Below are 18,905 nucleotides of genomic sequence, written 5' to 3'. Positions count from 1 at the left end.
GAGACATGAGCTGTCCCCCCACCAGCTCTTCTTTTGTAGAAACATGAAGTTTGAAGACATCTGCCTTAAAATCCTCAGTCTTGCAGAACCCTTTCTTATTTGTACTCTTCAGTGTTTACAGTTGTATATTCTTTCTGCGTATCTGTACCAACTATGTAGGCAGCTTGCTGCCTTCCCTCCGTGTTTGTTCTGATGTTAGATATGCTGGCACTGGGTTTGTATTTGGAGCTAAGGTGAATTGGCTGGCTTTCCAGTTGTCGTCTGCTCTGCAGCAGTTAAAGTGGACCTGCAGTGAATCAACTCTAAAAAATTACTTCTCACTCAGTGGGAGATAGTTGGGTGTATTCAGAGGACCTTGTCACTTCTAATATGCTTTCAATAAATCTCAGCCGTTGCCTGTCCAAGGCTTCAACCCACTCTGCTGGAAAACCAATGTCTCCAGCCCTATTCTGCTGCTGTGTGCTGGGAGATTGTTCCTTCAGAGTCTATTACAGCTTCAGGAAGGAGTGGGGTGTAGATATGTTCAAGATAGCTTGTAGCAGCATATTTTGTCACTGTATGACATGCATGCATTGTGTGTGTGTGTGTGTGTGTGTGTGTGTGTGTGTGTGTGTGTGTGTGTGTGTGTGTGTGTGTGTGTGTGTGTGTGTGTGTGTGTGTGTGTGTGTGTGTGTGTGTGTGTGTTTGTTTGTGTGTGTGTGTGGGAAACAAGGAGAAAGGAGGGAATGATATTGTCAGGGTGTGTAGAAGTGCAGAATCTAGCTTCGCACCTGCATTATATATCTTATCAGCCTATTTACAACCCCTTGAATCTGCAGATATTCTGCTTCTTAAATCCTTCGTAGCAGTGAAACAATGAACAAATCCACGTCGAAACAATGTGGTTGGGTATAAAGCTGATGAATTTAGTTGATCAATTGATTTACTGATTGATGGCAGAAACATAATTGGCGACAATTTGGATTGTAATCTATTAATTGTTTCTCTAGCGTCTCTATGAGAATTAGCCACTTTTTCCAGCATCACAATGTGATAGATTGAAAATCTACCTTTTGCTTTGAGAAATGATTGTTACCTTTTCAATTTTCGGGGTGTTCTATAGACCAAACAACTATCATAGAGCTCAACATAAGGTTTACACTTATTTCTTTAAAAAATATAGTCTAGTTAATATAATAATAGTGTATACTATTCATATCCCTTCATGGGCTTAATAACAGGCACCAATGCACCATCCATGTATTGAAAAAACAGTATCTTCTGCTTTGTTTATGGTCGCCTGGAATCGGAATACAAGGATTCTTTTAGGTGGATGTAATGCTCTCGATACCTTTGGATGTAAAATATGCATTTCATCAGTTATAGCATGACCACATATTTAGACACCTTTTTTTTTAGACCATACCCAGCTGGTTTGTTGTACTTTTCCTCGCTGCAAGGCACAGACTCAGACTTGCTTTAAAGGCTCTGAGGCCCAGATATGAATTCCATTAAAATATATGTAACCGATTTTGTCTGAAATAAGCAGAAATACTTGGGTAATCATGGAGTGGGACATTAAGCATGCAGTTATATCAGCTTTATCGGTAGCCTATTTAGTCCTTCTGAACCGTCCCACTAAACCCTAAATGTTTCTAATGAAACAACAGGCTCTGAAGCAGAAATATTTTGTAGAAAACTATTATTTCAGAGCAAAGTACCAACACAGAACAGCAACCTAAGTCCTACTGCCAATGCCGACAGAAGAGTCTTGTATTACTTGAACCATGAAACAGTCTCAATTTGTCTGTTAGATTTTAATGCAACAGCCAAAAACGTGATAGTCTAAGACACAATATTGTGAAATAGGCTGACTGCATCCACAATCAAGGTTGATAGGTGTTAGTCTGCATGATTGTCTGTTTTATAAAGCGACTTTGAGTTCCTAGAAAACCACTATATAGGTATCCTTAATCACAATCCTTAATATTATAGGTGAAAATAAAGCACAGAGATCTGATTGTGCCTTGCCAACCTTGAGAGTTAATCGAAATGCTCTGAATTCCATATGGTAGATGAAGGAAGAAACTGTTTGCTAGCAGAACATTCCACATAATGCCGCAGTAAAAAGAGCTCACACCAATACAAATCCATTTGCTTTTGCTTTTTTGTTGCCTGTTTTCTCTGCACACTGTCTCACTATACTCTTCTCTTTTTCATCTTTCAGGAATTCACTCTGAAGCCTGTGGACCTAAGCTGGCCTGAGGGCTCTGACATATACCAAATCCCGACCCAGGGGAACAGGGCAGATTAAAACCTTCTGATTGAGGTGGAGAGGAAAGAGACACAGAAAGAGAGGGGGGTGGGGGTGGTGGGGGATAGAGAGAGAGAAAAAACCTTATCATTCACCTTTGTTCCTCCTAATGCTTCAAGTGAAGGATCTCCATAGGCAAGTCTGTGAATAACTGCAGAGACAAGGACAGCGGCCCACCACAGTGGTCGGAAGATGGAGTGAGGGAGTGAAAGAGGAGAAGAGAACAGGATTACATCCTGTGAAGGAGTGGAGCTCATATTCTACATTAATTGAATGCCTGGGAGTGAGTAGAGGCATGAGAGGAAGCCTTTTTTGTGCCAGCTGCTTTCAGAGCTATTGCAATTAACCCTCTGGGCCATCATAAAATAATACCTGGCTGCTATTGCACTCTGATTGCTAGGTTTGGTTATACCATGTTGATGCGTGTTCGGGCTGTGGTCATGTTTCAACCCCCGGCGTGTAGACCGGATTCGACCGGCTGCCAACGAAACGGCCTGATTGCTCCGCTGCTGTTCCTGCTGCTTGTCTGCAGCTCTCTGAAGGCTGCCCAGGCTGCCAAACCCAAAGGGCCGGGACACACACACTTGAACTCCATCCGCATTGACGGGGATATCTCCTTAGGTGGGCTCTTCCCGGTACACGCCAGGGGCCACGATGGCAAGCCGTGTGGGGAGCTGAAGAAGGAGAAGGGCATACACAGACTGGAGGCCATGCTCTTTGCCCTTGACCGCATCAATAATGACAATAATCTGCTGCCTAACATCACATTGGGGGCGCGCGTGCTGGACACCTGTTCCAGGGACACTCACGCCCTGGAGCAGTCGCTCACCTTCGTGCAGGCGCTGATCGAGAAGGACGGGACCGACGTGAAGTGTCTGGGCGGGGGAGCGCCAATCATCACCAAACCTGAGAGGGTGGTGGGCGTGATCGGAGCCTCCTCCAGCTCCGTCTCCATCATGGTGGCCAACATACTACGTCTGTTTAAGGTAAGACGCCACCACGGGTTATTTTTTGTTCATGTAGGTTTTATTATCCACTGCATAGTACAGTATGAATGAAAATCACTGAACACACAGCAGGAGCCGTGTCTGCTCTGTATGAAACAGTTATTTTTTTTTGCTTATTTGATATTCTGATGTATATTTGTTTAAATAATTAATAACACCAGCTGGAAAACTAAACCGGAGCTGCTGAACAGTGGGAGAGAACAATATGTGTGTTAGATATCTGCTGCCACACAATGGACACTTTCATAACTTTAGAGAGAAGGCCCTCTGGTAAATCTCATCTCTGTGAATATTACCTTGCAGGAGTTGGTTGCTAAGCAGTAAGAGGTATTGCCTGTCACAATACAGAAGTGATAGGATGCTACTTTCATTTTTTTACCCCATAGCCCCCCTCCCCCCCCCAACACTTCAGTGTTTACATCTGCTAACACTATGGGAGAAAAAAGTCCTGTTTCATGTACGTTTGGACATTTGATTAATTATTCTACACACCGCCAGCCATGGCAAGTGCTATAGCTCTTTCTACTCTGCTGAAGGTGTGATTGCTATTTACTGCTTGGCTCACTGCAAAATATCACACCTTTACTTTAACTTTGGAAATAATTACTTTTTTCATGAAGTATGGTCTTGTTTGGAATGGTTTCATGGGCAATTACACATTCTAGCACCAGATATTACTGGAAACACTCTGGCGAAGTAGGGGCTTATTTAATTGCGGTGCTAATTAAAATCAGGGATTCTTCCTCAGACTTTAATATCAACTCCCAAAAGGAATTTTACAACCTCTGTGTTCTGCCTTCACCTAAAAAGCTGATTTTTGATTCTGAATCTTACTCTCACCTTTGTCTAACATGATGAAGATTAATTTTCTGGAATAGTTGATTTTCTTTCTCTTGGCTATAATAAAAAAAACTTCATATCTGTGGGGTTTTCTTTCTTGAGTGTAGTTTTGAACAAGCAAATCATCTAAAGATGTGACTTTTGCCTCTGGGAAACTGAAATGTGCATTTTACCTGACATTGTATAAAGCCAAACAATTTACAGATTCATTAAACAAAATAACCATCCAGAATAATCTATATTGAAAATAATTTGTAATTTGCCGCCACAGATGATGGAAATTGAAGGCAGAGCAGTGTGACACATGTTGTCCTGTATATTTCCCACCTCGTTAACGCTTGCATGCTATCAACTCTGATGCTGAATGCTAGACAGCTACTGAACCGGACCAGACTCTGGCACTGCTTCCTCCACCGCCTTCCAGTCTAATCATTACTATGACCTCTATGCCTCTGCCTATGCAGGGGGAGACGCTCCACAGTGATTTCCTCCACTGTGGAGATCTGGTGATTTCATATCAAGAATTATAATTACACTGTAGGAGTTGAGTGTGGGGCGGCTGGTCTCCAGTGTAATTGGGGCTAAGGCTGTGATAATATAACATGAGTCATAATTCTAGCGAAGGTGTATAAATGTATGGATTTGTAAAAAGGTAATAGAAAGTAGTATCAAGCTCACTAAATGCAATCCGTGTCGTGCACCCATTACAAATCGTCGAGTCGATTTGGAAAACTCTGATTTGATATATTTTAATGATGTGAATATAAGTGGAAGGAACTCGCACACACTGTTTTGTTTTCTTCTATTATTTTTATTCTGAGAATATCTACATTTCATCCTGCCGGACCTTCAACAGGCATAATAGCATCAAATGAAAAATCTCTTTTTTTCAAGTGACCTGCTTATAGAATAATAATAGGAACACAAAACCTTCAGGAATCTATTTGTCTCCTTCAAGATCTTACATTGATGCCGACTGAAACATTTCTTTCTGTTAGCTCCATTCACTCAGATGTTCTTACCTGGGGACCATTTAAGGATCTTTGAGATAAGAGGTTTTTACTGCATGTTCCGTTGATATGTTTCGTATTGTGGGCTTTGGTTATAGCCTGGCTCCGCCCGCCTACCTACTTCTGCTCAATTTTCATTTCACTTCAGTGGTCAGTCTGTGGCTGAAGTGTATTCATGTGTTCCTTCTCCAGCCAGACTTTTGGCGGTCCAATCAGCGAACAGAGCGAGTGGCTGAGAACGATGACGTCGAAGTCGCGCGCCAGTTTCAGTTGAATGCTGCGTTCCTTTCTACTCAGAACTCGGAAATTTCCAACTTAGTATTTCAGAGTTCCGACCTGTCTGTGTTCCAGTGCATCTGCTCGGGAAAGTATGGACACCTGCAACCTTTCTCATCCAAATAACTAAACGTTAGGCTCTAGCTAGTTACCGTTGCAGGGTACCGGTAGATCCATAGACTACAATATATAGTGAAGACGGAAATTTTCAAGTTCCCAGTACAACTGGAACGCACCGTCAGAAGCCGGCTCATGACATACGTCACGACCAAACGTTATAAAATTGGTTGGCTGATCCAGAGTGGCACTGGGCAGATCCAATAGTTTTAAACTTCAACAGACACCCGCCTCCAAGTGAGTGAACGTTTGCCAATGGAGAAGTTCCAGACCTTAAATGAAATGAAGTACGATGGTCTGGTTGGACTAGGCTGCTTTGGCTATATATGTATAGTGAACATTAGTTTTGTTTCTTTGTGATTTTTTTAGGGGTTCTCACCTTTATTTCCAATATTTGATGTGAAACTGGGCAATCACATATTTTTTTACTTAAACTCCCCCCGCCCGTCTTTACGGTAATTTTGGCCTGAAAAGTATATAAGTATAAGTATATTTGTGTAGAAGTACATTCAGTTTATAATTGGTCTAAGCAGTCCCTATGCAGGTGTGCAGAGATGATCTACGATATTCCAACATATATCTTCAATGATCTCTTTTCTTAAGTCTTTTTTTTCTTCGCATATTAGTTATTCTAATACTCCTCAACAACAGCCTACAGTACATGTACAATGTTCCCGAATGTAGGAAACCACGAGGGATTTTTCCAATGAGGCTCCCAGCGTTTATTTGGATAGAACCCAGTGTAACAAAACACACACGCAAAAGTTTTTTAAAAGTTCCAATGTATGAGTTCTTTTTGTTACCCCACTTATCTATGCCTCGGTGTCTGTTCTATATATCTCAGTTGATGATACACATAATAATAAACATATTGGAGCATGCAAAGCCCCCTGCGGGATCTCTATATTTCATTCTTTCTCCCACGCATGAATTATGCGTATACATGTGCGCTGACTTAGTCAGGAGTCGGTGTGGGCCACTGTAATGAGCCTCTCCAACAGCGTATTCTTGATCCCGCTCTCACATGGAAGCCTCAAATCCTTCGTCATTAACACAGTATAACACTTATCTCTTCTTCATTAATGTGCGTAAGCGCTGTCCTTGCATATTTAATTTAGATTTCTCTGATCTCCTTTCTTTTTATCCTCAATGTATATTAGCATTCCCCTCTTCTCGTCTTTTTACATTCCGACAGCTGGAGGTTAAGAAAGCAGCTCCAGGCAGCCTGCAGGTTTAGAAGAAATTCAATGGGGAGATTTTTCCAGTTCATCTTCAGTCAATTAAGCTTCTGAGTCGCACTGTTGAAAATCAAAGACTTTTCGAGGCAGTTGCCAATCCATCAACATCCACTCTAATTGAATAAGGGTCATTACAACAATCAAAACAGAGAAAAGGCTCCTGACGTGATGTAAAGCAGTCTGGTCAGTTATATAGATTAAACAGTAAACCTTTAATGGAGAGCGGTGAGTGGTCATTCAGACAAAGTCTTGAGTAATGGATTCCCATGTATCAACGGGTCAGCAAGATAGCAGCTGGTCCTGTGGCACCGGAAGATACCTAACTTACCTTTATGTTGTCTCGTTACAAGGCCTGCGTCAGCAAGACATCATTTACTGCATGATCTGGCATGCAGAGAGGAGAGGGACAGCCATGTCTACTAGCACTGCGGCCAGACAAAATGTTTGCTTTAAATGGACGCAATGCATGCACACGACACAAGTACAAAGTTGGCATACTGATGAGCACAGACAGACCCTTGGTATGTGTAGACATGCACATTACCGTAGCCCATACTTACGTACAACCACACACAAACCACGTGCAAAATTGTACCACTCATGCGCACAAAGCATGATGTTGTACATAAACACTTCACACAGAGAAACACAAGTATACACAAAAGCAATCAAGCACATTTGCACGCACACCACTTTCAAGCCATCTGTAGCCACACTGGTGTAGTTAGCAGGTTTAGAGAAAAGTGTTTCCTCAGCACTCACAGCTGCATACAGATGTGGTACGGAGCAGCTTGATGAATATTTTACTCTGACATTATGTAACTGTAACACAGGGACCAGGAGCTGCCCCTCTCACCAACATTTCAGTGTAGTTCCCTGAGAAGTGGGAGCCGCTGTGACAAGCAGTTGGGGAAAAGATAATTCAGGATCACAGACAAGATGATTCCATTATTCATTTGCATTGCATATGCATTCATCACTTTAAAACATATACACCTACAACACAGATTGTAATACGGAGCCCGTCCCTCTTGACTTGCGCTTATCCCAGCAGGATATCCTGACAGGGATACCCTTTTTAACTCAATTGTAGCAAAGGTTTGGCTCTTATACAATGCGAAGGAAAAGTGTTTTTTATATTTTTTTATTACATTTTATTTGTTTCATACTGTGGTGCACAATAAAACTGTGTGTGGCAGCACAATAAAAGAGGCAGCGACCCAGCAACAAGGAGCTCATAGCATTTTCTAGCCTTTAATGCCCACTGGAAAGCATTTCGGTGGCTCCTTGTTCTGAAATGACAATTCACTGCTGGCTGGACACATTCACTCAAGTGGCTGGTTTCAGTGGTAAAGGGATCACAGAAGAACAAAAAGAAAAGATCCATGCAGAGGAAGTAAAGTAGCAGAAAAGGATTTATTTCTTGCAAGGCCTTCCACATCACTCATTCTCATATTGTCCCTTAGCCTAAGTTCATGCTCATGATTTTAAGTGCCGTTGGTTCAAAATACAAATACATGACATGAAAAGATGTAAAAACAAGTTAATTTACCTCTTTATTTTATTGTTGAGGAACAAGTTGAATTGCTGCTTGATTGACCTTGCCTATGGGATTTCTTTAACAAGATTGTTTGGAAGGGAAAACATATCAACTGCATATATCTCATTTAGCTACAGTTCTACAGTTAGAATCTTTGTAAAGTGAGCCCCCAGCACTTTTAACGTTTTGCTCCTTGATTGTCATAAATTGAGTACTGGCAGCTTTGGAATAATTAAGTTAAGTTAGGATTTTGTCAGCTACAGTATGTTAGAATGAATTGAAGTTACATGAATGCCAATAGCACCACCATTTGTCCATATGTTTACAGGGAAATACAGTACATGTTAAGTATATTTCATTTCATTTCATTTAACTTTTATTTATCCTCGAGAGACCAATTGAGGGGTGACCCTCATTTTCAATGACGTCGAGTCAAAACAAATTCAAAACAACAATACAAACAAAATATTCAATGCAAAAACATCAAATACACAACAAGTGAAGAGAAGAAAAAACAAAACGATTGAAACATTTACAGAGTGGGGAAGAGTGGCAGCAATTAAAAGGCATAAAGTACAATATAGTCTAATTAAAACAGTTACAAGTAGAGTTTGGCAGATCCAAGATAGTCTGTTTAAATTGGCCAAAGGATATGAATGTATTTAGTTTAATTTTTAGCTGTAAGTTGTTCCAGGAGTCAGGTGCACTGAAGCTAAAAGCTGTCTTTCCCAGCTCAGACCGGGCTTGTGGGACATAAAGCATAATATGCCCTTTTGAAGATATAATTCATAGTCTGAAGTGGCTAATGTTTGTATTTGTCCTAGGGTTTCTACTACTATCGTGACTCATTTCTGAGTGTGTGTGCTTGAGTGGGGCGGACCAAATAGTTTTTTAGTAATGCTGCGATTACATGACAGCGTGTAAGGTAAAAGCAATCAATGTCAATCTTATTCAATGCAAACGCGTACGGCGGAAACCCAGTTACCCAGCAAACTGTGAGGAGCATGTCAGATATAATAAGCGGTTGACAGTTTCTTTCATGGTTCCTTCTATAAGCACACAGAACCTTCAGCTGCTGCAGCTGTTCTGTGGTCCGCCAAGTTCCCTTTTTCCCAGAGGTGCACACCATCTGCTTTGCTGGAACCTGTTCTAGTGCGTTAATAGTTATATCCCTCCAGGTGACACTGTGCTCCTGTAAACATTTAGGCTCCAGACCAGTTTGGCAAAATGTTCAGTGAGTATGATTGGTTGATTGGAGCTGGAAGAACCTTTTTTTTCTCTTTCAACAGAACAAGAACATGCAGCTAATGTCGGAAGAAGAGTTTAGTCTTTTCTACCAATTGGAACCTTTTTTGCCAAAGAGCTATGTCTCCATTTAAAAAAATAAGTATATCTTAATCAACAGAATTTTCATTATAAGTTTTCTGCGATAACCATCTCCTCCTTGTCAGCTTTTTCAAGACATATTATTTGAGTAGCATTTGATCTTTTCACCGCATGGTACTCATTTGGAATGAAACGTTATGCAGAGCAGAGTCTTGTATAGAGCATTTTAATCAAATCTATCCATTTCATGTTTTTGGACTGAGTTAGATCAGGGGCAAAAATATTCACCACACCTACCTGTATGTATGCAAAAGTCCTTGAAATCATGGCATTAATTTGTTTTCTTTACGTCGTTATTCATCACTGCTAGGTTGAATTTTTTTTTTCTCTGTTTATTGCATTTCACCATGGTGGTTGCCCCCTCTTTAAATTACTTTGGATCCAGATGATGAATAACATAGGCCATAATATGGTGTTACGGTTTGATAAGAGCAGGCAGGGACAGTTGTAGGATATGATAAAAAAGGTTTATTTAACGAGGTGGGGAGTAGGTGGTGAATGGGGAAGCCGGGGGTAGTGAAGCAGGTAGGTAGGCTGGAGGTAGTGATCCGGGCAACTGCAGGCAGAGGAAAAACAGCGTTAGGATTATGATCACAACAAACACGGCGAGAAACAGAGCGAGGTAAGAGAATCAACTGGAGCCAGTCACACATAGTTACCACTGTAGTGCATGGTACGATCCACGGGCACCGGGTGCTTGACGGGCACAAGGGGATGGACTGTGTGGCCATTAGGGGGGGGAAGACCAGTCCCGAAATCAAGGCCAACGTGAGACCAGGACCGGCCAGGAACAGGAAGGGGGCGTAGCAGGCCAGCAGAGGGTTGAAGGGAGGACTTGGCCCGAGCACAAACCGTGCAGGCCAGCTTGAGGCAGGAAGGAGAGAGGATAGTGTCAGGGGAGGGCGGTGTGTTCACAGTGTTGAACTGACGAGAGAGGGCGTCTGGCTTGACGTTGCGGGACCCGGGCCGGTAGGTGAAATTAAACCGCCCAAAAAACAGGGACCACCGGGCTTGGCGGGAAGATTAAGCGCTTAGCTGTCTGGATGTAAGACACATTCTTGTGGTCAGTCCAAACCACGAACGGCTGTTCTGCCCCCACAAGCCAGTGCCGCCATTCCTCCAACACCAGTTTCACAGCCAGCAGTTCTCTTTCACCCACATCATAGTTACGCTCAACGGGAACCAGCCGGCGAGAGAAAAAAGCGCAGGGGTGAATCTTCTCATCAGAAGCTGAGCGCTGGGACAGGACCGCCCCACCCCAGTGTCAGATGCATCAACCTCCATGATGAACTGCCTGGAGTGGTCCGGTTGGATGAGAATGGGGGCAGACGAGAAAAGCCTTTTAAGCTCAGAGAAGGCAGCCTCCGCCTCAAGCGTCCAGGCAAATGGGAGGGCAGAAGAGGTGAGACGGGTGAGAGGGGCTGCAACCCTGCTGTAATCACGGATGAATCTCCGGTAAAAATTGGCAAACCCCAGAAACTGCTGCAGTTTCTTGCGGGAATCGGGGATGGGCCAGTCTGTCACTGCACTGACCTTCTCGGGGCAGGTCCTCACTTGCCCGCTCTCAATGATGAACCCCAGGAAGGATACAGAGGTGACACTGAACTCACACTTCTCGGCCTTCACATATAATTTGTTCTCCAACAGCCGCTGAAGAACTTGCCGGACATGCTGGACGTGTTCCTCCTGGTTGCGAGAAAAAATAATACTGTAGGTGGGTTGATTGGTGATGCAGACCAGGTGTGAGACAGACAGAGGGAGTGGGAGTGGCAGAAGGAGGAGGAGGAACGCACAGCAGCCAGCTGATCACGACATATGGTTTAGTTTTTGGCAGTCAATCGTCTAGTATCCAGTATTCATTTAAACATTGTCACGCCCTTCTATTTTTAAATTCTTTAAACAAGGAAAAACAGGTTAATCCCATCAAATTTCATGCTTCATCTCACCATGTTCTGATGGTTTTTATTTCCCCATAAACCTTGGAGTGACAAAGCAGAATGACGGCCCTGTGTCACAATTGATTTAGCAGCTCATTTAGGGGAATGACAGCTGAATCAAGATAAACTAGTATCAGCCCATCGAGGCGTCTCACTTCAACCAAACCCACTCATTCAGTGAGGCAGGGACAATGCGGTAGTTAATATTGACTGCTTCACTATGAAGCCATTAAAGTCTGTCTCTGTTCCTGCTACATGTACTTTAATTTTGATGTAACAAGGTCATGCATTTAAACTTAAGTCAGAATGTGAGCCAAACCAATTTGCCGAAAAGTATGTAATTTATGCAGCTGAAGCTGATGCAGTTGCATGTATAACAGTAATGATGTTGCATAATTTAACAACGAATGTTCAAGTCATACTGTTGAAAAATAATCTCCTATAGGTTTCAGTAAATGCACATTTTCCGGTGAGAGTCTATCTAGACTGTATCAGTATGGCTTCTAGTAGGGAAGCTGCAGCACACATAGGTAGACGGTATAGGGCATTTTTACTTTGTAATTTTAGAATGACAACCATTATGGCCGAGTCATTGTGGGAGCCGCAGATAATAATCCTGCTCAGTTCAGCGAGGCGATATTTTTCCATTTTCTGTATATGCCATGTTTTTTTCACCCCTCTCTTTCCTCCAACTACTCTATTAAATACATGCTGACTGTCTGATTGTGCAACTGTTAAGCCAAAACTTTATTTCTCCCTCCTTTGATATTTAATATAAAGTAATACTGTTGATGGGCTTATTATTTTTTTATTGCACTTGGAAACCCTTGTTCTTTGACCACCGGCAGGGCTTCAGCATCATCCACACATCATTTAATTCGGCCCATGCACATACTGTCCTCTGCACCAACATTGCAGACAGTGTGCTCTCTGTCTCAACACACAAAGGACACATTTTTATGGAAAGGTTTTTTTTATTTTTATTTGGCCAAATCCTAAATCTGATCCTGCAAAATATCAACTTTTGTAAAGATTTGATAGATATGTAGCTGAGCTATTTTCTGCAGGTCTGCAAGGCAGTTTGATATTGTGTAGTAACAGTGGCTGTTTATCGTGTCCGATTTTAAGTTGGTGTTTATTTTTAACATCTTGGTCTTCTGACCCCTTTAATTGAAGCAGTGTGTTTTCCACATCAGCTGCATGCGTTAAACAGTTGTTTACAAATAACCCATTACAAAAAAAAAGCTGATTTTCTTTGTGTTGGAACAATCAAATCAATAATTAAAATACAATTACCCGACAATCTATGTGAAAAAAAGTAAATATAAGAATATTAAGTGAAACTTTTAGTCGGTTTAAATCAAACCTTGTTGCGGTTTGGTTTGTCCTCTGTTGAGGACAAACACAACTGGTCCGAGGGCGCTTGCCCTTCAGAAACAGATTGTTTTAAGTCAAAAGTAACATGTCTGTCATTCTGCTTTAACACAATGGATGAACTGATGAAATAACATTCCAAGTTCTGTCTCATACTCACAGAAAAAAGCACTGTCGTTTATTACCGCTTGATTTTTTTCCTATGTTATCTCACTGCTGAATGAGTAAGTGTTGATTCATGGTGACTCATTTGTCTAAAATGTATAAGTTCTGACACTTCAGGCCACAAGACAGACACTTCACAACAACAACTCTAAGAATATGTGACAAACGTCTCAGAGGTTTCACAAAGATGGAGGTGATTTAAGCTATTTTTAATTCTCGGGATCCTTGGTGATAGGTGTTTACTCTCTCTTTGCTCTGTTCTGTTTTGCCTGCTTCAAAGAGACAAATTATGAATGGCAAGCGTCGGCCACCTCTGTGTGCTGCACCTTGTGTAACCCACGTATAATTACATTATTTTACTCTAAAATTGTATTTTGCTTTAGTTGTGATCTCATCCCATGTAATTCAAGGGATCTTGATTCCTTATGCAAATCAGACATAACATCATTAATTTGTCTTCAAGAGTTGTCAAACGGCCATCCGGAATCCAAATCCAGACCTTCTACCATCTGTCAGTTTTCTTCTCATGCCAGGCACTCTTGTATGTCTGTATGTGTGTGTGTGGGTGGATTTGTACACATTCAGAATGTGCATGTGTTTCTTAAGCATGATGTTTGTTTACATGTTTAACTGTGTATATTTTGTCTGTTTATTAATATGAAAATGTTTTCCCTCAACATAGTGTGAACAGACAGCAATTCTCTACTGCACAGAATGCATTGCTTTTGATTTCATGAAAAAAAAGAACAAGCAACAGTACCAGCGTGTGTATTTATGCTGCTTTTAGTAAACCATTGCATAGGATGGTCGAAGAAAGAGCAAGTGAATGAGATTTAACATGTGTTGTGAGCGAATTTTTCCTGTCTTTAGGCTAAAAGCTAATATGACAATGAGCAATGGCTCAGCTCTGTGTTTCCAAGGGAGGACTTGTCAGGTCAGCTGCCCTCGATAAGGCTCTCCGTCTCCCAGGATACCAAGGTCTGTGTTTTTGCCCCGACTGATAACCCGTGTCTGCTCTGCATGTGTTCTGAAGTAAAATACAACGTGACTTGGAATCATAGTTGCTTGTTTGCAATACAATACCCAATCTGCACACATACTCAGCTGGGTAAAAGTAACTTTATTTGGACGTGCTGTTAATCTTTTGCGTGCAAGGAAATAAAATTAATTTCTCAGGAAGAGAGCTTCAGAATTGGATGGCATCATACTGTGTTTTTTCATTAAGTGTAGTAGGCTAGTCTTCAGATTGTTTATTGGTTTTGCTCAAGGTTTACTTATTTAAAGGTCTCGGTTTCTTAGCTGCCTCACTAGAGTGACAAACTAAGAAGTAAGACCGATCCGGCCCTCTAAATCACTGCACTTGTCTCACATTTATTAAGGGATTTGAAGTGAACTGAAAAGGAAATTCATTCTGATTGTAAGACTCCCTCATCGGGGACTTCACATTTATTGCTGAAGAAATGTTACCACAGGCGGTTGCATTCATAAAAAGCATCAATAAGTATCCCTTTTTCCATAACTGTTCTATGTTGTGTTGAACACAATGTGCTTATGTTGCTGGCAAAGTTAATATTTATTATTATTTATTTATTCTCCACATTCAACTGGCAATATCATTATCAATTAAAATATATTATTTTCTTTTTAAATTAATGTGAATGCCCACTACACTGCGTTTTAATCAGGAAAAGTGTCCACTATTTATTTCAGAAGAAACTGGAGCAGTAGAAGAATTTTTAGACCTACTTTTTGATGTTGGGAATCTAGTTTAACTTAAAGTTCAGAAAGCACACATTATAAAGAACTGGTGCAATTACAGTCCAGCTGATCCTGCCGTATGACTTAGCCTAGAGAGACCAGCCTGATATAGCGAACATCACATTTGTTTCTCTCTCACATTAGTCTGGACTTTCTCCAATCTTCGTTGGGAGGTGGCAGGCCAGCCTTAATTGATTCATGTAGTCGTCAATATAGCCTCCAGTAAGACCCTCCCCACTTTCTGTACATTAGTGGAAGGCAGCCCCTGATTGGTTCATAGTTGTTGATGTCAACATGGATCTGAGAATAAGCTTGTGAGATATAATTGGTCTCACAAGGCTAGTTTGATTACTACATGAAACAATCAGTAGCTGCCTTCTACAGAGCCCTTTTAGTGACATTAAGGGCGGCATAATATGGCCAAAACTAAATTATGCATTGGAACATTACCGTAATTACTGTATGTTGCGGCCACACTTTAACAATTCTATAATGTTGCGTGGCTTGGATAATGACATTCTCAAGTGACTTGCTGTCAGGCATTGAGTTATTCTCAGTGAGAGGCACTTAATTCAGCTGCTGAAAATGTGGGAACTGTAATATCTTTTTATGTCCTGATAACTCACTTGGAGAGTATAAGGGAATATCCAGAGACTTGACCTTAACTAGGCGGACTTTAATAACTTCACTGACCTCCCATTTCAGTCTTAGCCTACACACATGCTGTATCCAAATCAGACCTCTTCACATTAGTATCACTCAGCCTTCACATCAGAATCCTAATTACAACAGTACATATGTGCTGCAATATAATGTACAGGATGCATTATTCCGACGGCCCTTATTCTGACAGCTCAATAGTTCAACATTCAGTATTTACCTGTTGTACCAAAAGGCCATTGGCCATTTAGTATTAGGCGTAAGACCTGGAACTGTTGTTGGGGCACGGGGGGATCTTTTATAAAGTAACACACATCAGCCAGCATGTGGTGTATGTGCGGGGATAATACTTATGTGCAATAATGATAACAGAACTGTCCATAATCCCAAGAATACACACACTCTGTGGAGCTCTATTTTGACACGCAAACAATGTGGTTTTGTTTCAGCAAAAGCCAAGATGGCGTAAGCTATTTAAAAAAAAACACATTTCTTCTTTCTTATCATGAAGATACAACTCCAACGCCTTTCAGTCCAAGGAGAACGATAAGGACTGTTGAGCAGTCAGAATAGGCAAAACTAACTGACTGTTATAATTGTGTACAGCAGTTCTGGTCTATTTTGTGTGTTTCTCTCTGTTGCTCCAGTTTCCTACCACTGTTCATAGACATGTAGGTCAGGTCAGTTTGTAGACTCTTGCCTTTTCTGTGTGAATAAATGTGAGTGAGGGAGTCAGTAAATATGTTTTTTGACATTGGGTAAATATAGTTAGAATTCTATTGATTTGAATATACCTAGAACAAATATGCAAATAGTCAATTAGTCCAAGAGAATATTAATCAGCAACTATTTTGAAAATCGAATAATTGTTTAATTTATAATTAAAGCAAAAAAAGCCCCAAACTTCCTGGTCTTAAGACACTTCCTCATATTTCAATATTAGCTGGTATTCTTCTATGGCAGTTCATGTAATAGCATTAGGTTTTTGACAATTGTTTTGACCATTTAATTTGAAGGAAATTAGGAAGAGCATGTTATACACCAAAATATGAAAATAAAATAAATAGTTTGTAACAGAAATAGATTTCAGAAGTAGTGTACAGCTCTAGTACATCATGTAATATTACGAAGGCTTTTTTATAACCCTGAAGCATAGAGCACTGCAGTATTCTCTCCTCACTTTTTCAGAGATACAGTAGAAGTGGTCTCAACAACACAAATGACAAAAAAAAATAAAAATCCTCTGAAATCATACCATCGTAGATTATTTATATCCAACACTGTAGCATGTAGAAAGAGGATTGTTGTATCATTCAATACGGCAGTAAATACATTAAATGCACTGCCTAGTACTGGTTCAACATGGCACGTTGTAGAACTGAGAATGAACCATCTTTCGTCGTGGGTGACCAATGTAAAAAGACTGACATTATGTGAACCAAATAATTATTTGATTGAAGCAGGAAATAATCAGTAATGAAAGTACCCATTAGTTTCAGCCATGGGAGAGTGCTATTTCACCCAGGTCCTCATTCAGAGAGTGTCTTATAACTAATATGAGCTCGAAGCAGAAAAGCAAGAAAGAAAAAAAGACGTCTATACCGCATTGAAATATTTTTCCGACTGAAGAGTGAACTGAATGCAAGTAGCTGCTTTCTTGGTGTGTCAATGCCTTGCCTGTAGCCATGGTGATCTTTGGCATGTGATTATCAGGCTGTGAAAAATTGGAGTTTATTGATTTGATAGTGAGCTTCACACGATTGATTAAATATTTTCCTGACCACGATTTTACAGACCACTGAACTATATGATTGTATCATATGGCATGTTCTAGTAAAAAAAAGTACAAAAAAAAGAATAACCATACTTTACCAAAGTAAGCAAATTATATCAGATTCCTTAGATGTTCACAAGTGCTGATGTAGCCAAACAACCGATTGAAGATTGTCAATTTATCAAGAAAATCTATACCACACCCTGCAATAATATATCTGTTGACAGGCGAAAACTTGATGCGGTTTATTATTTGACAGGATGATGTATTGATCTTCGATGGCCAGGGCCAGTCTTTTGGTGGCTTTGCTTTGCTCCTTTCATCTTTATCATTCCCACAACATCCATACAAGTAATTACGGCTTCTCACTGATCACTGCTGTAATAGACTGGTGTCAGACAGGGCTGTACCCACACAACATAATCAGCTGTCTAATACAAATCTGGACACTCTTATCAAGCAGCTTGACAGATCAGGCTGACCTGGGTGGAGAGAGGCTAAAAGTTAAATCCTGTTATGGCACCGTTTTGTCATCCCCACTGTGACGTCTTGTTTATAACAATCAGACGTATCATAACCTCTCTTAACAAAAAAACAAGTGGTTTCTCCTGAGGCTGCTGGAGTATGGTTGGTCGAGTGAGTAATTATTCAGGCGAGCTTGTTTTCAAGACACTCTAGACACCAGGCAATTTGGTTTGACCTATAGTGATTGTCAGACTGACACTGAAGTCGACAAATGCCAAACAGTGCGGCCAAACTGCAAACAAACTCTGCCTGTGTGTTTTCCCCTTACTGCCGGCTCACTAGTGTGCAGGTACGTGCACATATTAGCGATGTCGAATAGCTGGTGCTTGAGTTTGTGCTAAGTGTTTCCAGCCTGCGTTAGTGCAGACCGTATATCTGTTTGCGAAAAGGCCACTGGACCTGTCGGGATTTTTTAGAAGAGCATTTGTCAACCTCCCCCCGCCATCTAATTCTGTATGTAGTTTGTGCAGACCGTATGCAGTGAGGCATGAGAGAGACCATTACACACATGTCTAGCACGCTCTAGATGATGAAGAGATCTGGGAAGCCATCCTCCCATGGAAAGTGCCTCTGGCCGAGATGCTGCATACTGAGGAAACAGACCCCAGCCGAGCCGCGCCAGGCTCTGCTGACAAAACATACACATGGTGTAACTTACCCTGAGACAACTTTGTGTTGCACTGTGCATTAACACAGTGCATTAACACTCGAGTGCAACTTGCGCTCGAGTGTTATTAATGTCATGGAATTCATTCAGCTGAGTACTCTACAGGAGGAAAAAAAAACAAGGAAAGCCTTAAAACAAACACTAGAGAATATATATATATTAAATGCTACTATGACAAAAGATGGAAGAAATAGTCCAAAGAAAGCTGTAATCAACCTTCAATATTTCTCTCTGGTCCATACAGTATTTGGCGTGATATAAACACATTTTAAAAAGCTTGTATAGACTATATTGACATGAATGAATTGTATGTATTTTCCAATTTGATATTCTATTAT

The 18,905-nt window shown here is 41.0% G+C and overlaps 1 protein-coding gene across 1 annotated transcript in view; it reads left to right on the top strand.

Annotated features, from left to right (window-relative positions):
- Nucleotides 1–2,712: 2,712 nt before the first annotated feature.
- Nucleotides 2,713–18,905, top strand: part of LOC307249294 (metabotropic glutamate receptor 4-like) — a gene marked incomplete at both ends in the record, with an annotated part of 121,238 nt that continues 105,045 nt past the window's right edge. The window contains one exon of the mRNA XM_080025942.1: nt 2,713–3,279. Within this exon, the coding sequence (XP_079882068.1) occupies nt 2,713–3,279 (567 nt within the window). The remainder of the gene's footprint in view (nt 3,280–18,905) is intronic.

The sequence above is a fragment of the Ammodytes marinus genome (assembly GCF_949987685.1).
Source record: "Ammodytes marinus genome assembly, chromosome: 4".
In the NCBI taxonomy this organism is placed as follows: Eukaryota; Metazoa; Chordata; class Actinopteri; order Uranoscopiformes; family Ammodytidae; genus Ammodytes; species Ammodytes marinus.
The sequence above is the reverse complement of the archived record's forward strand: the minus strand, read 5'-3'. Positions and strand labels throughout refer to the sequence as shown.